This window comes from Fusarium fujikuroi, chromosome FFUJ_chr07 (assembly GCF_900079805.1).
Source record: "Fusarium fujikuroi IMI 58289 draft genome, chromosome FFUJ_chr07".
Lineage (NCBI taxonomy): Eukaryota > Fungi > Ascomycota > Sordariomycetes > Hypocreales > Nectriaceae > Fusarium > Fusarium fujikuroi.
In genome coordinates, this window is record NC_036628.1 from 230,455 (window position 1) to 247,630 (window position 17,176).

Below are 17,176 nucleotides of genomic sequence, written 5' to 3' on the forward strand. Positions count from 1 at the left end.
TAATAAACTGGCTAATCCCTAAAATAGTTAAGAAAATATAAAGCTTTTTAGGTTTTGCTAATTACTATTAATAATTTATTAGAAATTTTAGTAAGATAGTAAATTTACTAATAGAACTTACTAAAAAGGACTAAAAGTTTATTTAGATATTAGATATTTAAAAACTATTTAAATAATTATAAAATATAATCCTTAGTAAATTTATATTAGTTATATTTAACCCTAATAAGGAGATAGAACTTAAGACTAATTTATTAGATTTTATACTAAAAGAATAAATTAGTTAATATAATAATTAAGGTAAACTATACCTTATTATATTTTACTTATATAAGCTATATAAAATAAAACTTAATTACCCTATTTATAATAAAGAATTCTTAATAATTATTAATTATTTTAAGGAATTTAGGCATTACCTTATAGGAAATATATATTAAATTAAGGTTTATACTAACTACTAGAATATCTTACACTTTACTATAATATAAGAACTTAATTAATAATAATTATACTATATTAAATACCTATATAAATTTAACTTTATAATTATTTACTGAAAAGGATTAAATAATAAAAAAGCAGATATAATTAATAGAAGACTAGATTATAATACTAATATAATTAAAATAATAAAATAACTTTTAAAGAAGAATAAAAAAGGAGAATATTAGTTTATATAGCTAATATAAATATTAAGATAGATATAAACTAAAAAAGTTAAAGAAATCTTAAGGAAACCAGAAGAATTTATATAGAAATTTTATAGTTACCTAATATATAGATATTAAAGAGTAATAAAAACCTTAAAGAGACTTCTATAATATAGATATAAAGTAAAAAGAATATTAGTTAATAAAGTAATTAAATAATATAATATATATATATAAACTAAAGCATAATGGTATAAACCTTATAGAGAATTATAACTACTAAAAGTTATAGAAGTACTATAGAGCTTAATTATAATAGATTTTATAATAAAGCTACTACTATTAAAAGAACCCTTAATTAGTATCTTTTATAATAGTATTATAGTTATTATAGATTAACTTATAAAGTTCTTAATCTACCTACCCTATAGAGAATCTATAGATATAGAAATTATAACTTATATATTTTATAATAAAATAATAAAGGAATATAGATTACTTAAAGAAATCCTAATAGATAGAGGTATAATCTTTACTAGTAAATTTTAATAAGCACTAATAGCCTATATAGGAATTAACTATTAATTTATAATAGCCTTTAGACCTTAAGTAAATAGATAGATAGAATAAATAAATTAAATAATAGAATAATACCTATAATATTATATTAATTATAAATAAAATAATTAAGTTAAAAAGCTACTATATACTTAACTAGTATATAATACTACTTATAATAAAAGTATAAAGCTTATACTATTTAATGCCAACTTTAGTTATATCCTAGTAGTATATTATAATATACAATAAACTAAAATTATTAACCTAACAGCTATAATTAAAAGTAAAGACCTAAAGAATATATATAATAAGCTATAAATAGAACTAAAGTTTATTAATAAATAAATATAATAATATTATAACCTTAAAAGGATAGTAAGGCTAACCTTTAAGGAAAAGGATATAATATACCTATCTATAAAAAATATCACTATAAAATAACTAAATTATAAACTTAATTTTAAGTATATTAGGCCTTATAGAGTTATTAAAAAGATTTTAAAAAATAACTATAAGTTAGACTTACTAATAAAGGTTAGACTTTATAAAATCTTTTATATAGCACTACTTAAATTAGTAAATAATATAATTTATATTAAAATTGGCAGTAAACTAAAAGAAATTAATAGACTAAAACTCTATAAAGTAAAAGCAATTAAGGAAATATAAATAGAAAATAGTAAAAGAGAGTATTTAATTAAATAGAAAAACTACCTAAAAAGTAAAAATATATAGAAACTACTAAAATATCTTATTAATGCCTAACAACTCCTAAAGAAGTTCTATTAGAAATAACAGAATTAATAAAAGGAATATTTACTAAAATAGAATTCTAGTTAATTAAATTTACAGCACTGTAAGACTAAGCTTTAGAAATAATTAATAATTTAGCCTACTTAATAAAGAAACTGCCCTACTTCTCTAAAGACTGTATCCTATAAGAAAATAACTTATTACCTTACTTTTTAAGATAATACTTTATTTTTTAAATATAAGCTAAATAAGCTATAGCCTCTTTAAGAGCCTCTTTAGCCTTTTATTTATTCTCTTTTAACTTTTTATATTCTTTATATTTTTTAAAACTATAGAAAATTAATATAAAATCTAGATAAATAATAATAAACTTATAAAAAGATATAATACTAAAATTATTATAAACTACCTTTATATTTATATAGTTTCTATAATAATAAGACTGCTTATTAATAGCCTTATATATAAGACCTTAATAAAAGTAATAAAAATATAGTATAATAAAATTGCTAAATTTATAAATATATTATATAAAAGTATTAAATTTAGAAGTTTTTATATATCTCTTTTTAAAAACTTAACCTAATATAGTAATTAATAAGATATATATAAATAGAAATAAATTTAAGTTAATACTTATAGATATAAACTAATAGAAATAGCAAGTAAGTATAGTCTTAAGGATAAGACCTAAAGGAAAGGAGAGATTATATTATAACCCTTATAGTTATATTATATATAACCCTATAAAATTCTCTACTATCTCTATTAATTAAAGCTAAACTAAATAGATCTTTTTTTAGTCTATTTAACTTAACCAGTTAGGATAGGACTAAAATATAATAATACCAATCTAAAACTAAAGGGTTAATATTTTAATCCTTAAAGAAAATACTATTAAATACCTTATAATTAGTAATATATAGTTTATATTTATTTACACTTTTAGTAAATTAGCTTATTAGCTATTAATAAAACTTCTTTATATTAATAAGCCTAACTTATATTACTTAATTATTAAGAGATATAATTACTAAGCTAAGCTTAGTATATATACCTTATATTTCTATAAATATAAAATCTAATATAAATTAGTTTTTTATTTAAAACCTATAACTATTATATTTAGCCTTATTTGTCTTGCTGCACTTTATACTATAATATATTTAAGACTTTTATATTATAAGTTTTTACTTATATCTTTTAAAAACTTAAATAGCTAATTTATAATATAAAAGATTTACTGTAATACTTAATAATACTAAAAAAGGGGCCTAAATAGATTATTAGTATTAATATAGATTATATAGCCTAAATTCTTTTTTTTTAATTAATAGCCCTATAAGTAATAGGGTGGGTTTTTATTTTTAAGGGGATTAATATAAATATAACTAATAGTAATTACTTTAGTAAGTATATAATTTATTTATAATTAAAGAAGTATTTATAAAATAATTTAAAATATAGAAATAAAAATAAAGTTTAAATATATATAATATAAATTATAAATACAGTAATTTACTTACTTCTTTATTCTATTATTATTTACTTATTTATATATTTATTTTCTATTTAATATATTTTATATAAATTTATTTTATATATTTACTATTAACATTTAGCAGAGCTATAACTTTTAGCTTTATTAAGTATATCTTTATTACTTTTTAAATTATAAAGTAAATATACTTTAATAATATTAATTTAGTTATTGCATTTTAGCTATACTATAATAAGATTTATTAAATCTATAAATATATAACTTTTATTAAGTAATTACTATATATATAATAATATAATTATTAAATATAAAAGTTATTACTTATATTATAGTTAATTTTATTATAAAAATTTTAAACTTATTTATTTATTTAAACTATTTATTTTAAATTATTATTATTTTTATTATAAGTATTTATTTAATTTTAAGTCTTTAATTATACTTTAATATATCTTTTAACTTAATTCTATTTAATTTAACTATATCCTTTAGCTTAAATATTTTAATTAATTTATATTTTAAAATTTCTTTAAATATTTTAATAATTATTTTCTTTAGCTTATTTAATCCCTTTATAAGTTTAAATACTTAACCCCTTTTAAGGTTTTTATTTAATTTAGTTATTTTATTAAGTGCTTTTAATATTAATATTCTATTTACTTTAAATACTACTTTATTAAATATAAAAAACCTATTAACTATAAATAATTATAAAGATAATTCTTTTACTTTTGAGACCTTCTTTACTTTAAAGGCTTACTTTACTTTAAAAGCTTCTTTTAAGTTAATAGTACTTAGTTTTAAGACTTTATTTACTATAAAGACTTCTTAATTCTAGCTTAAGCTATTTAAATTTAAATTTCTTATTAAGCTTATAAGCATTATATAATATAATTACACTACTTTCTATATTATATATACTTATAATAATACTATATTAAGTATAAACCCTTCTTTAAACCTTTTAATTACTAAGTCTTTACCCTCTATTTATTTAATTAAATCTATATTTAATACTACTAATACTATATAATTAAATTATTTATAGTAAAATAGTTACTATAAAAATATTTTAAAAACTAATAAAATATATACTTAGCATTACTTACTATCTTACTATAGTAAGGGGCAATATCTTTAATGCCTAGAAGTAAATTAAATAATAATACTTAAAATAAGACTTTTACTTAAGGTATTAATATTTAGGGCACTTTTATTATTATTATATTAGCTATTAAGACATCTTATTACTGTCTTTACTATTAATTTTATTCCACAATTAGAATTAATATCTCCAGTCTTGAGTAATTTGCAATTCTTAATATGGCGAGGTTTATCTCCTTAGGCATGTTGTGACTACCAGCACTTTTATATTCTCAGATATGCAGGTAAAGCCAATGTTGTAATCCTGTTTGCATTATGTGTTGTTTACAGTTAAAACCTATAACTAAGACCTTTAATCAGCACAGAGGGCTCTATTATTTTAGTTATTACAGTGAATTGGCTGGTTGTATACCTTCTTTATGATATAGAACAAGTGCCTATAGTCGGCCTTTCGGCTTGCTAACTTCCCTTAATCCCACGGTCTGCGCTAATTCCTTCTGGTTCGTACCTCCAAATATGCAAACCCTATAAAATGCCCCAAATTCTTGCACATAGCAGCTAAAGACTTGGCTTGTTTTAAAAGCCCCAACTATGAATCAATAAGAGTCACTTTTTTCAAAAGCAAAGTTCCCAGCCATCTATCACTGCAAACGAGGAGTCAGAACACTAGCTATTATATATTGCCGGCTGAATTTGTCATCTGGTTAATCTAATGGACAGCGAATGTATGCACAGACGTGAGATAAGAGTTTTAAGACTCCAGGGTTTCTGTAGAGGTGACTAGCTATAAATGGGATAATCGGCTTCTGATTCTTGTCTTGGCTGCTACTGTGGGTACGAAACCGATCGCAACGACTATATTTGGGATTTTACTCAGAAGATACTAATCCCAACATTTTTCGACCAACCGAAACCTGTAATCACTACTTATTAATTTACCTATCAGCAGATCCAAACCATTGGGAAAAAACAACAGATTTTCTTTTCACCTCTCTCAGATAAAATGGACTCTCTTTTATCTCTTTGGGTAAATATTTGCACTTAATTCTTGATCTGCTTTGATCGATCTTTCACTTGTTGCAAATGGGGTATGAGCTGTGGGGGTGAGCGAAACTCTTTAGCTGCAGAAATTAAACCACTCGCCTCAGTCTCATTGGAGACCCTACCATGGAAGATAATCATATATGCGTCTAAGGTTGTCCAGTTACTATCTTGTGGCCCGGTACTAATTGTAAAAGATAGCAGTACCTATGACTCTGAAATAGGAATTGAGGAGCTATAAGTAATTCAGATTTTAGTTTTATAACAGTGTTTAATATATTTACAAAGCAGAACAAGTATAACTACCAACCATCCTAAACCAGTCCCAGATCTCTGGTTTTAATGGGGACTCGATAATATTAGCCAAGGTTTGGGCCATCTTCACACCATTATCAGCCATATACTCTAACGTCTGTAGAATCCAGGCGCGCATTGCAGGGTCTCGGGTGTGTCTGGCACACAAGTATAACGGCGATAACACAGCTGAGCACTCGAGTATCTGCAACGGTGAGAAAGGAAGTGTATTTTGGGGTCTGGCCTCAGGAAGTATAATTTGAGGAACAGAAGCGCAGATTGTCCGGACCAGCTGTTCGACGTCCTCAGCAACCTCAACACTGCCTGTGAGCCTGTGAACGAAGCTCGCCACACCAAGACGCATGATACGATATTTGTTCAAAGCTTGGGCCACCTTGTGGTTCGGATAGGCGTCGTAATGGGAGTCAAAGGCTCTAGCTTCACATGTGTCCCTCCGGTATGGCCGCCACAAGCGTGACATCTTGTTTTCCTCTTCAACTATATCAAGGGAATACTCTCTTGCGCGCTTTAATGCATCGCTCAGGCCCATTTTGCCGTTACGTACGTTGATATGGATATTGACAAGACGGATATAGTGACCGATCAAGTGCCATCGGTCACTCTGTATGTAGCTGCCTAACTCATTGTATAGTCCTATCAAGTGTTCTGGAAAGTCTGTTGCATCAGCGCCGCAGCTTAGGATCGTGACAAGGATACTCTGAGTAGCAAGCTGTAGTGTCGCCGGATTTCGAAGCTCGCCTTTGGGGAGAGACCTAAGAATAGAGAGCGAACCCTTGGCATGGATTTGCAGAAGGCCAGGGGCCTCTGATGGTTGGTAATGTTGGAAAGCCATCTTGTCGTAAAAGTCCAGGAGGAGCACAGATTGAAGGGCCATGGCGCTGAGTGACTGAGAGGGTGCGTTACTAGTCGGTTGAATCGAGGATTGCACGGCCATGGCAAGGCTTCGTATGGCTCTGAAGTAATATTTGTTTGCCAAAGGTATTAAATCAAAACGATTTAACTGGAATGCCATAAAAGCCAGGCTGGCAGCGTCGACAGACAATTGCAGGGATCCATCGGGAACAGAATCTGCTAGGAGCGCTGGCAAGATATCGAATGCAGATGAGTAGGTGCCGATGAATAGGGAGAGGAATGAGTGCCGTGACGATACATCAGGGCTCCATTGAGGCGCGTATGGCAGCCGACTGGCTCTTCGCTGTACCAAAGCTTTTTGCATGACATTCCGAGTCTCATCACGGAAGACCAAGTCATTTGGGCTGCGATACCCATGGCAGGTCACCTTAGCCCTGCGACATTGAGAACAGCCCGTGGGAATCAGGTCACACTGTACAGATCACGTTAGTACCGTACCATCAAAAGCTGAGCATGATCAATGGCGTTTCAGTGAACTCAGGGTCCTTACACGAGTCTTCCTCTTCCTGCACGGAGCACAATCCCTGGACGGGAGACCGTGGAATACCATAACGTAAGACTCAAGGCAGTTTAACGCGATGCTGTTGACGTGAGAATCATGGAAACTGAGGGGTTTGTGGAGTGGAATATCTCCCTGAGCGGCCTACTGGCCAGCTTCGTTGACGCGGCGGCTTGCCGATCGAGAAAATCCTTGAGCTACGGAACGCTAGCCTATTGAGGGAAAGATTAGGAGAATTTGATTGTCTAAGGGTAGCTCCGTAAGAATTGAGTTTCACCCTAATATCCACTAAAGTCCGTGCAAGTCCTTATGTATACAATTACATAAAATCAATTCAAGACAGGTTCTAGAATAAATGCCATACTAACTCTTTAAGGTAAGGGTTCCGTAGTCAGGTAGATCCCATCCCATGGGTCAGTGCACGGCAAGTACTCTGCATTAAAGCCAATCATAACGCAATGTCGCCAGCTGGCATACATAAGACGATATCCCCGCGCGAGCTTAACTGGCGATAAGTGTTAGATTAAGAGAATAAAATAATTGCTTATATTTAGGTAAAACGTTAATAAGATATAAAAAGTTAAGGGATTTAGATATAAAATTTCCTCTTTTTCTATAAAAAGAAAAATAATATATAAATAAGCTTTTTAAAAATAGTATTTATATAATATAATAGTTATAATAAGTATTTTAGAATAAGAGGTCTAGCCTTATTAGTAGGGTTAGAAGGCTACTTATAGTAATAGATATAAAGAGATAGAATCCTTTAGGTACTTTAGCTTCTTTATGCTTTTTTAAATTAAACTTTAGACTTTTTATCTTTATATTTAATATTATTAAATTAATTACTTAATGTTATAACTAAACAGGATAGAGCGCTTATATTATATATACCTTACTAATTTTTATTAATTATAGACTAATTTATACTATATTAAAAAAGACTTATTATAAATTACCTTACTGGCTTATAATAGACTTATAACTTAACTTATAGGCTTACTATAAGTCTAACTTACTTAATTATAAGCCTTTATAGTATATATATATATACTTATTTAGTATTAAATAGAACTTAACTTATTAGCTATTAATAAAACTTCTTTATATTAATAAGCCTATTATATATTACTTAATTATTAGGAGATATAATAATTAAGCTACGTTTAGTATATATACCTTATAATCCTATAAATATAAACTTAATATAAATTAGTTTTTTTATTTAAAACCATAACTATTATACTTAATTTTCTATTTTATAATAAAGACCCTATTTTAATTAAACCTTACTGGTTAATTGTCTATACTTAACTTATATTTAAGGCTATTAAAAATTATTATTTTTTACAGTCTTTTACCTAGTTATTACTGTTAACTTTTAAAATACTTAAATTATTATATAAATATATATTAAATACTTTATCTATTAAAAGTTAACATTAAATATAAAGTAAATAAAGTCTATTTTACTAAAAAGGAGAGAAAAATTAATATATTATTTTTACTAAGACCTTAAGATCTATCTTACTAAGTGTAAGAAGTTAAGGGCATTAACTCAATCAGTCCTTGCCATTAGCTCTAAACTGCACATCCTGTAGCCATATCTTACTCTCTTGCGGGTATAATGCAGATTTGTCTGCCTCTTTGTTTTGGGGATAGAAACATGTATATACTGGCCCGAACAGGCCCTCACAAGTCCTGGTATGCCTGCCGAGCTACGGCATCATAGAAGCTATCACGGTTGCTAGCAATATCTTACTGAGCTTTCCTAATATCCATATCGGACTTATGGTCAGTATTGGTGGTGGTGTCCCCACGACAGGAAACGATGTCCGACTCAGGGATGTTGTCGTTGGCGGCTTGGTCATTCAGTACGATCTGGGAAAGACAGTGCGCGTCGGCAAGTTTGAGCGAATTAGCGACACTGTGAAGTCACCCCCAGATCACCTCGTAGCAGCTGTAAAGAGTTGACAAGTGAGCCAAGACCTGCAACCAGGTCGGGTTTCTGGCATTCTCGTAGAGGTTTGTGCGAAACACCCGTTACTGGAAGTACTGTAGACCCACAAGTCATCAACCCGACAGCTGACAGCATTGCAAGGTTTCTCATTGGAAGTCCCACCGCAGATCAATTCATCTAACATGCGTTGGCCTTCTGTCTCTGGTCAGAAGCTCGTTGGAGAGACACCCCCACTGCCAGTATTGGGCCCGAGAATGCCTTTCAAGATGTTTCAAAGGGATACAACACTATCACAGCTTTTGCTGAACCGCGTCAATCTGTTCAGAGGAGACCAACGGAAGTTGAATACGGAGATAGAGAACATGAGTGGTATTGGAGAGGTGATTAGAAACTCTGCCAATGTATGTTTGACCACCAATAACTCAGACAGTTGCCTCACCCTGACATGGCATAAAGGTGGGGTCATCTGGGATCCGCCAGGATTTGAGTCTAATTACAGTCAAGCAAAAGAAGAGCTGAACGGATGCTTTCGACAGTGTACCAATCAACTCAGAGGGTTGCCAGACAGGACTTGAACTCGGATCGATGGCGTTTGCGCGCCACCCTATCATAGTTGACCTTGCCCAAGGCCCTTTGAAGACGAAGCGGCGTGATGAGTCCAACATTGGGGATAGCCAACCAAGGCCGAAAGGTCTGTGCGAGCCAAGCATCCCATCGTCGCCACAAACATGTGGTTCGGAAAGTTTATTAATGAAATCCCTTTCGATGGGCTTTCAACGGCTCATGGTTCGTCAAATCTTGAGGAGAGCCTGTTACTGTCTGCGGGAGAGAATAACGTAAACCTTATCACAACAGACACTTGTAATTTAATGGAACAGGTAGAGATTCCGCAGCTTCCTGTTCGTTCTCAAAACCCCTGACATCTTCTATGACCTAATATATTCATGAAGAAGGTCATACTTACCATAGCTTTGATATGCAAAAATACGTATTTCCAAATGACGAATCATGAATGGAATTGGGAAATATTCTTCATCACCTGCTGCATGTTCTTGTCCTTGGTGGAAAGTCTCTCTTGTGTCTCAGTGCCGGCTTTGAAGAATATGTCTTGGGCGTCGGAACTGGTACGGGAATGTGATTTCTTGGCAGTAAGCCTTGGAATCTGGATTGTACTCGATCTCTAACCCCCCTGCCGATCTTCCTTCTAGTGGCAGACCATCACTTCTTTGCTCAATTTGTCGTAATCGACATACCCCCTATACAGCCTCTATTTATACCATCTGCCAGCGTCTTTTACATCGATGACCTGGCTAGACTGTATGAACCTGTGTTCTCATGTTCTGAATACCATTCAGACATTATTCATTCCAGTAACATGGCTATGGCTATTTCCGACTGGGTCAAGGTACTTCGGCGGGTTAAAGGGTATATATAGCCATCCCTATGCAAGATCTGAGCATCAATACTACATAGTGCTCTACAACGTTACAAAATCTGCAGAATGAGTTGCTAATTATTTTCTTCTTCCACAGTATAGAGAGCTAAATACTGGAGGTTATGTCGAATTTCAGAAGATGCTATGGTACCCATGCACCTATACTAAAGTAGCAGAAACTGGGAATCTCCAAGCAACGATCCCCACCCCCCTGACGCCTTGACTGACCTAACCATTAAGGATCTCTAAAAATCCATCATTACCTGCCCCAAGCACCTAATCGCCCGTGAGCAGGAGACCAACTGCATGGCTGCCATAAATCTCCCGACAAAGGCCAACGCCTCGGTCGCTTCTAACCTTAAGGATCGAGCTATACACGAGGTCTACCTGTAGCTCCTTTACAATGCTGTTTGTGTAAGTGTTGCGAATACGTCATAGGTTCGTGCAACCGAATTGATAACTCTTACCCCTGTCAAAACAGCAAGCTTATGAACGATATTATCAAGAACCAGCTGGGCTTCCAGGTCTTCGTTATCTTGACGTGGTACGAGCACTAAGTTCTCTGTGCTGATTTAAGCTCTCAGCCATAAGGGTAGCACATGTAGCTTACAACTTTGAAAGAGTGGCATTAAACACGCCAATGCTGGACTTGACGTTGCCATGCCAGTGGCTCTTCTTTGGAAAGCTGACGAGATAAGCTTAGTTCAAATTCTCAAGAACGATTCCGCCAACGCCTCTCGCCTCGATGACATCGCCACCCGACTTGTCGCAACTTGGGCTAAGTTTGGCACCTTGGACCCAGAGGCAGAAGCCAGGGGCATGCCACTCGACCCAAATCAGCGTAGGGCATAGCCTACCCTCTTTAAACCTTCATCTAGCACATATCGAGGATGTGCACTCACCACACGGAACCAACGGGACACCTCGCTCCTGTAACTAGTTCCAGATGTAAGATAAACTTTCTTCTTCCAGAGCCAACTTAAAATCTCATCGTCTGTTACCTCTTGACCTTGGCATGCTGCAGCTAGGTTGACCGTCAAGCACAACGAAGCATTAGTATTTAGATATGAGATCTTATGCTTTGGGATCAGTTGTGTTGCAACGGCGTGACTTTCCGCCAGTCGTTCGTGGTAAGATGAGATATACTGAACATATTCTCCATCGGTTAGGAGAAACGCCACGATATTGTCAGCAAGGCTTAAGGGGAAATCAAAGAGCCTGTGAAACTGTCAGTGCACCATACTAATAGCGGAGATTTGCTTCATACAAGAAGCTCCCAAGAGATCTCAGGTATGATTAACTGCGTTGACTTGTAACACAACCCGTAAGCCTGTGGCTCCAAAATCCTAGCATTACATCAGCTGCGTATGGTTTATCGAGAGAAACGATGTGAATGGCACAGTTTCAGTCATCTTGAGTTTCTCGAACACAGATAGTTAGTATATCTCTCATCACAGATAAGATGCAAGTCCAGTTTGTTGCACAGCCCCATGTAAGCTATTAGAACTTCTTCGGAATACCAACGACCTTGCGATGATGTCACTTTATAGAACACAGCTGCCCAATACTGTCCACAAACCAAGAAGATTACGCGGAGTGCATAAAATGATAGCCTTGACGTTTTTGTCCTCTTCTTTGGCTTGTAAGTACTCCTTCTCATATTCTCCGATACCCTCTAAACTGAAGGGGTCGGTGGTGCCGAACGAGGCCTCACGAATGCTGACCCTACGAGCGTTACTGAAGTGCTCTTCGGAGTGATCGGGGTATGTATTATGCTTGGATCCCAAAGATGTAACTAAAAGCAACCCAATAAGATCTGCCGATAAGCACTTCATCACCCTCATCGAACAGCAACCCCACGTAGCACTCAACATCGCTGCATACTCAAGGTGTGATAAGGAGGCGTTTGGGAACAAGAGGGATCGCAGGTCGAAAGCGCTTGTTTAGGAAGTGGCAAAAAGCCTGCTTCAACCGTTTGGAGCCAGTAAAGCCATCGCCATACGTCAGGGCATGTGAGGTGGCGTGAAGCTGAGAATGTCGGCAAACTACTACACCATGAATATCTAAATTACATACCTTGGAATTGATGTACCCAATCAGTTCTGTCTGCATCGATGCCTTTGAGAGTCAGCTCAAATTCAAGTCATCGCCAAGCTGTTGTGTACATTCTCAGCGAGTCCAAGGTTAACAAGGCCGCGAGGGTTTGTTTGAGGTTCCCATAGGTCGTCAAGTACGTCAAAGAACTTGGGAGCTTGTGGTAGATAAGTCACAGCTCGAGAAGAAATGCAACCGTTAGTTGACATGGTGAGTTGATTTCGTGTCTGAAGTATCGTCGCTTTGTGTTGGGAACTCGTACGCTCACTCTGTGTAACAGCAGATTAAATACCCGCTCCCCACCTTCTCCGAAACTCGGAGACTTCGGATAAATTGAAACCGGGGGGTACATTGTCGAGATGATGTGAGTTCAAAACAGAAGCGTTCTCGAAATTGATCGGATGCTATGATGCAATCTACCAATGTTGGGGTCGCAATCTCGTTCAGTCTCCTGTTGCCCTCCTATCTGGTTTGTATCCGTAGATATTGAGTGGCCCACGGAGTCTTTGAGAGATTCCGAATTACCGCCGAGTATGCGTGTACTCGAAGTTTCAGCTGCTCGTTGGATCATCCCCTCGACAATCGCTCAAATTCCCAGTGTACGGAAGAAAACGGGAAAGTGACCGCGGCCGATAGCAATACGAACTTTGTTTCGGTTCGAATTACGGCAGCGAATACCGAGTGTCCCAATAATATACCGGGCAACCAGACTTTTACGGGAGCTTCCCAATTTGCGCTGCTATGCTGACTATCGTCTCTCTGCTTCCAAGTAGCGCCTAAACATTAGTTCTTAGTGAGACTGAATTTACAACAGGGAGGCTTAGGAAAGGATCAATGTAAATAAGAGTCTTAGTAAGTAATAGGCTACATATCTTGTATTTCATTTAGTAACCCTTATTTAGATTGAATTACTGCCTTAAAAGACCTCTACACATAAGATCCCACTGGCTAAAACAGGCTAATGGCCAAGGTTGGCTGCCTAAAACAGAGCCTTAGTCAGCCATCTATGTTCATTAATGGTTTTCATTATATAACTCACTCTTTAGTCAACCTAGAATAGTGCTAAATCCGTAACACCTTTTACTTTAGGAATTAAAAGCCTCTGTTCCTCTGCCAAACCCTTTAAGTTTATTGATTCTCCAGACTCTTACTCACCAACTTCATTACCAATGCTTACTGACTTTCCGAACGAGATCCAATGTCAGATCATCCGTCTCCTCGACCCCGTCGGCCTCATTTCAGTGAGCCAATCCAGCAGACACTTTAGACGTCTTGTGAACCCGCAAAAGAGACACTTAGTCGAGCGTCTTCTTCAAGTTGAGTTGTCAGCTGAGCACGGCGGCCCAACTCTCACCTATCGGTCAAGAGACAGCAGATTGGAGCCCAGTTGGCAAGATGCAGCATGGGAATCAATGCGTTGGGCTTGCACAAGCTGCCTTCGTCTTCTTTCAAACAAATTCTTCGATAACCAGTCGCTGCTACGTTTGAGCTACCGGAAGCCTCTTCCGAACTCTGATGCTGCTCAGATGATTACTACCTGGGAACCTCGCCCCAACTGGCGGCCTCAGGATCGACTGGCCCCCGGCTCTGAAGCATATCAGTTGGAGAAAAGCAGACGCAGAATTTACTCTTTCGCGGTGACAAAAGGCGTCATGTGTGATGTCGAAGGACATCCAGCTGAACATTTGGACATTTTAGACGTGACCGTTTTGGCTGGGTTTGAAAAGCTGTTTGAGAAGGAATTTCGCGATATGGACGATGATGAACAACTGGAGTTGTTTGACAAAATCGCACTTCTGATTGAGAACGATGACTGCGGTAAGAAAAGATATCTTCGGAAATGCATTGAGTGCAAATTTCGCAAAGGATCCTTGTCTCATCGGCTTGTGGGCGATCGTGGCAGTCAAAGCTTTCCCGTCATTCCCAGTCGGCGAGTCGGTTTCAAGTCAGACCTGGATCGCAATTTCCCAGGATTCCTCGGTACACTGAAAAGCGAGCAGCCGTTCGTGAAAAGCCACAGCGTCGGTGTGTATCTGTATACCATGTACATGGCTCGGTGCCGCAGATGCGAGCGCTGGCAAGAGATCCGGTCTTTTCGCTTAGAAGGACACCGTTGGGGATGGAGACATGGTGTATCTGAGGAAGCAGAGTTACCAGGAAAGAAGCATGACACGAGCTTCTGCAACAAGTGCCTTTCTGACACCAGAGGCCGTGAACAACTCACTGAATCTCTGACGAAATGGATTTTGGCTCTCCTTGACAAGAGACTTAGTCTCTATGTATCACAGCTATATCACCTTCTCAACACCCAGTACTACACGCCCGTCTACCACCTTCCACAAACCGAGGCGGAGGAGTGGGGAGTTCTTCTTCAACAGACGCCGAAGGTTATCATAGGTCTCACTTCGGGCTTATCCCGTGAGAATCTTGATCTTATCAATACCCGTCGCAGACAATGGAAAGATCTCTTGGACCGGGCGAAGCAGAGCGATGCCCAAAATCCGCAGTATCGGGTCCTTGATGGCCTTTACGACAAATGGGTCCGTCGGTCGGATGCTATTGAAAGCAAATGGAAGTGGATGATGAGCTGTAGAGAGGAGATTGAAGATAATCCTGAGCTTTTGGTTGATTGGGCCCTTCACAGGGATGGGGCTGCTTTTACGTGAATTTGGATAATTATTCAAAGAACTATGCTTATCTTTGGAGACAGAAGTCAAGGACGAGTTAGACGCATCAACATAAGCTTGTAGACACAATTCACCCCCTCCTTAGCCGAATAAAGTCTCTAGTAGAGTGGCTCAGAAAAAGGTTCATGTAATCTAGAATTCATGTGCTGGAGGCTAAACTTCTTATACAACAATTCAACCACTAAGGCCGAGGGAAGTCTGCAAGTTTCAGTCCTGTGATTTCCTTTTCAGCTGCCACCAACAGGGGTTCAATAAGGTCCTTCAAACGGCAGTGATGCCTAACAATAGTTTGAGGCTGGTCGGGGCTCTCTGCCGTCAAGGGAGTGATCTTAGTATTAGGACCACTGTTACCAAATAAACCATTAGTTCCCGATTGAGAAGATACCTGAGGACTGCTGGTGTTCTGAGACACAGAAGATGTACCAGGGACATCACCAGAAGAGGGACGCCCAAAGTTGAACGGGGGTCGAGCGTTGGAGGTTTGAGGAGCATTTCTATTACCAAATAGACCACCGGAAGGCTGAGCGGTACCACTAGCGCCGGCAGTCTGCTGAGGTGTTGATGCAGAGAAAGTATTGGCCCCAGCTGGTGCAGGCTTTGGCTGTCCCTGAACAAGACCAGATTGATATCCCAGAAGACCCCCAGACACGACGCTCGCAGATGTGGGATCAAGGTTCCATCTGCCGGAGTAATTGAGGAGTGGCCCTTGGCTTTGCGGTCCGAAATAGGCTGGCGACTGCACGTTGGCCAACGATGCGAGCACAGCGTCGAGAGATAGGTTAGGGAATGGTGCCGGCGGGCAGGGGTATATCCGCGACTTCTTCATTCCTTGCAACAAACTCCCCAGAAGCATGGCTCGACATGCTTCATTGCAGCCCACCTTATCTGCGAGGATCTTGGTCTGGAGGTTTTCTAACCCATCCAAAAGACGCTGCAAAATCTCGATTCTGGTGCTTTCAATTTTATCTTGAACGTCAGTTGCGGTTATGTACTTGTACTAGCTGACATACCAGAAACATCTGCCCGGATAGGCAGATCATAAGTCGACGTGACGTCGATATTGTGTCTTATGGCCATTTTTGTGTAGGTCTGAAAAAGCGATGCGTGCTCAAAGACAAAGGATGCCAGGATCACCTGGGCCAATCGCTTGTCCCTCAACTGTTCAGTGCTGGGACATTCAACAGTCCATCCAAAGAGCCAGTTTGTGCTGAAAAACGCCACAGCCTCGTAGCACTCCAGATCATCGACGATCGTCGCGATGTCGGCTAATAGATCCAGCTTGACACTGCGGGGGACATCACGTGTTTTTCCATGGATGATCTTCAGAACGAGCTCGAACGCTTCGGCGTTGAAGATCCCCTCGAATTTCCAGTGGTACAGGCCGTCTGGCTCGGCTGAGGCCTCTTTGAATTGGCTTGAGAAGAGTTTTGCTGCCCGGCGACAGGCAAGGGTTAGATGCTTCTTGGAGCAGAGGTAGTGGTTCTCGGTGGGGGAGTCTGTGGTCTCAGATGGAGTAGAAGCAGGCTCGACTGGGAGAATTATGAGAGTGTCGCCCTCAGGGTCGATCTGAATGCGCGTGTTTGACATGTTGACTGATGATTATACTGCGGTTGTACTGTGAACTTTAGTTAATATGAGTTTCAGCTGCTGATCAACTTCAG

The 17,176-nt window shown here is 36.7% G+C and overlaps 4 protein-coding genes; 1 reads left to right on the forward strand and 3 right to left on the reverse strand.

The window, feature by feature from the left end:
- Positions 1–5,893: 5,893 nt before the first annotated feature.
- Positions 5,894–7,144, reverse strand: FFUJ_09073 (uncharacterized protein; the record flags this gene model as incomplete). The annotated part of the gene is made up of 1 exon (XM_023580156.1): positions 5,894–7,144. One exon carries the CDS (start codon positions 7,142–7,144, stop codon positions 5,894–5,896), a length of 1,251 nt encoding a protein of 416 aa, XP_023432982.1.
- Positions 7,145–12,618: 5,474 nt separating this feature from the next.
- On the reverse strand, positions 12,619–13,037 carry FFUJ_09072 (uncharacterized protein; the record flags this gene model as incomplete). XM_023580157.1 has 3 exons in its annotated part: positions 12,619–12,762; positions 12,811–12,852; positions 12,900–13,037. 3 exons carry the CDS (start codon positions 13,035–13,037, stop codon positions 12,619–12,621), a joined length of 324 nt encoding a protein of 107 aa, XP_023432983.1.
- Positions 13,038–13,997: 960 nt separating this feature from the next.
- FFUJ_09071 (putative protein) lies at positions 13,998–15,494 on the forward strand (the record flags this gene model as incomplete). Its single annotated transcript, XM_023580158.1, has 1 exon — positions 13,998–15,494. One exon carries the CDS (start codon positions 13,998–14,000, stop codon positions 15,492–15,494), a length of 1,497 nt encoding a protein of 498 aa, XP_023432984.1.
- Positions 15,495–15,696: 202 nt separating this feature from the next.
- Positions 15,697–17,102, reverse strand: FFUJ_09070 (uncharacterized protein; the record flags this gene model as incomplete). XM_023580159.1 has 2 exons in its annotated part: positions 15,697–16,481; positions 16,526–17,102. The coding sequence occupies 2 exons, from the start codon at positions 17,100–17,102 to the stop codon at positions 15,697–15,699; spliced, it is 1,362 nt and encodes a 453-aa protein (XP_023432985.1).
- Between the last annotated feature and the right edge of the window lie 74 nt (positions 17,103–17,176).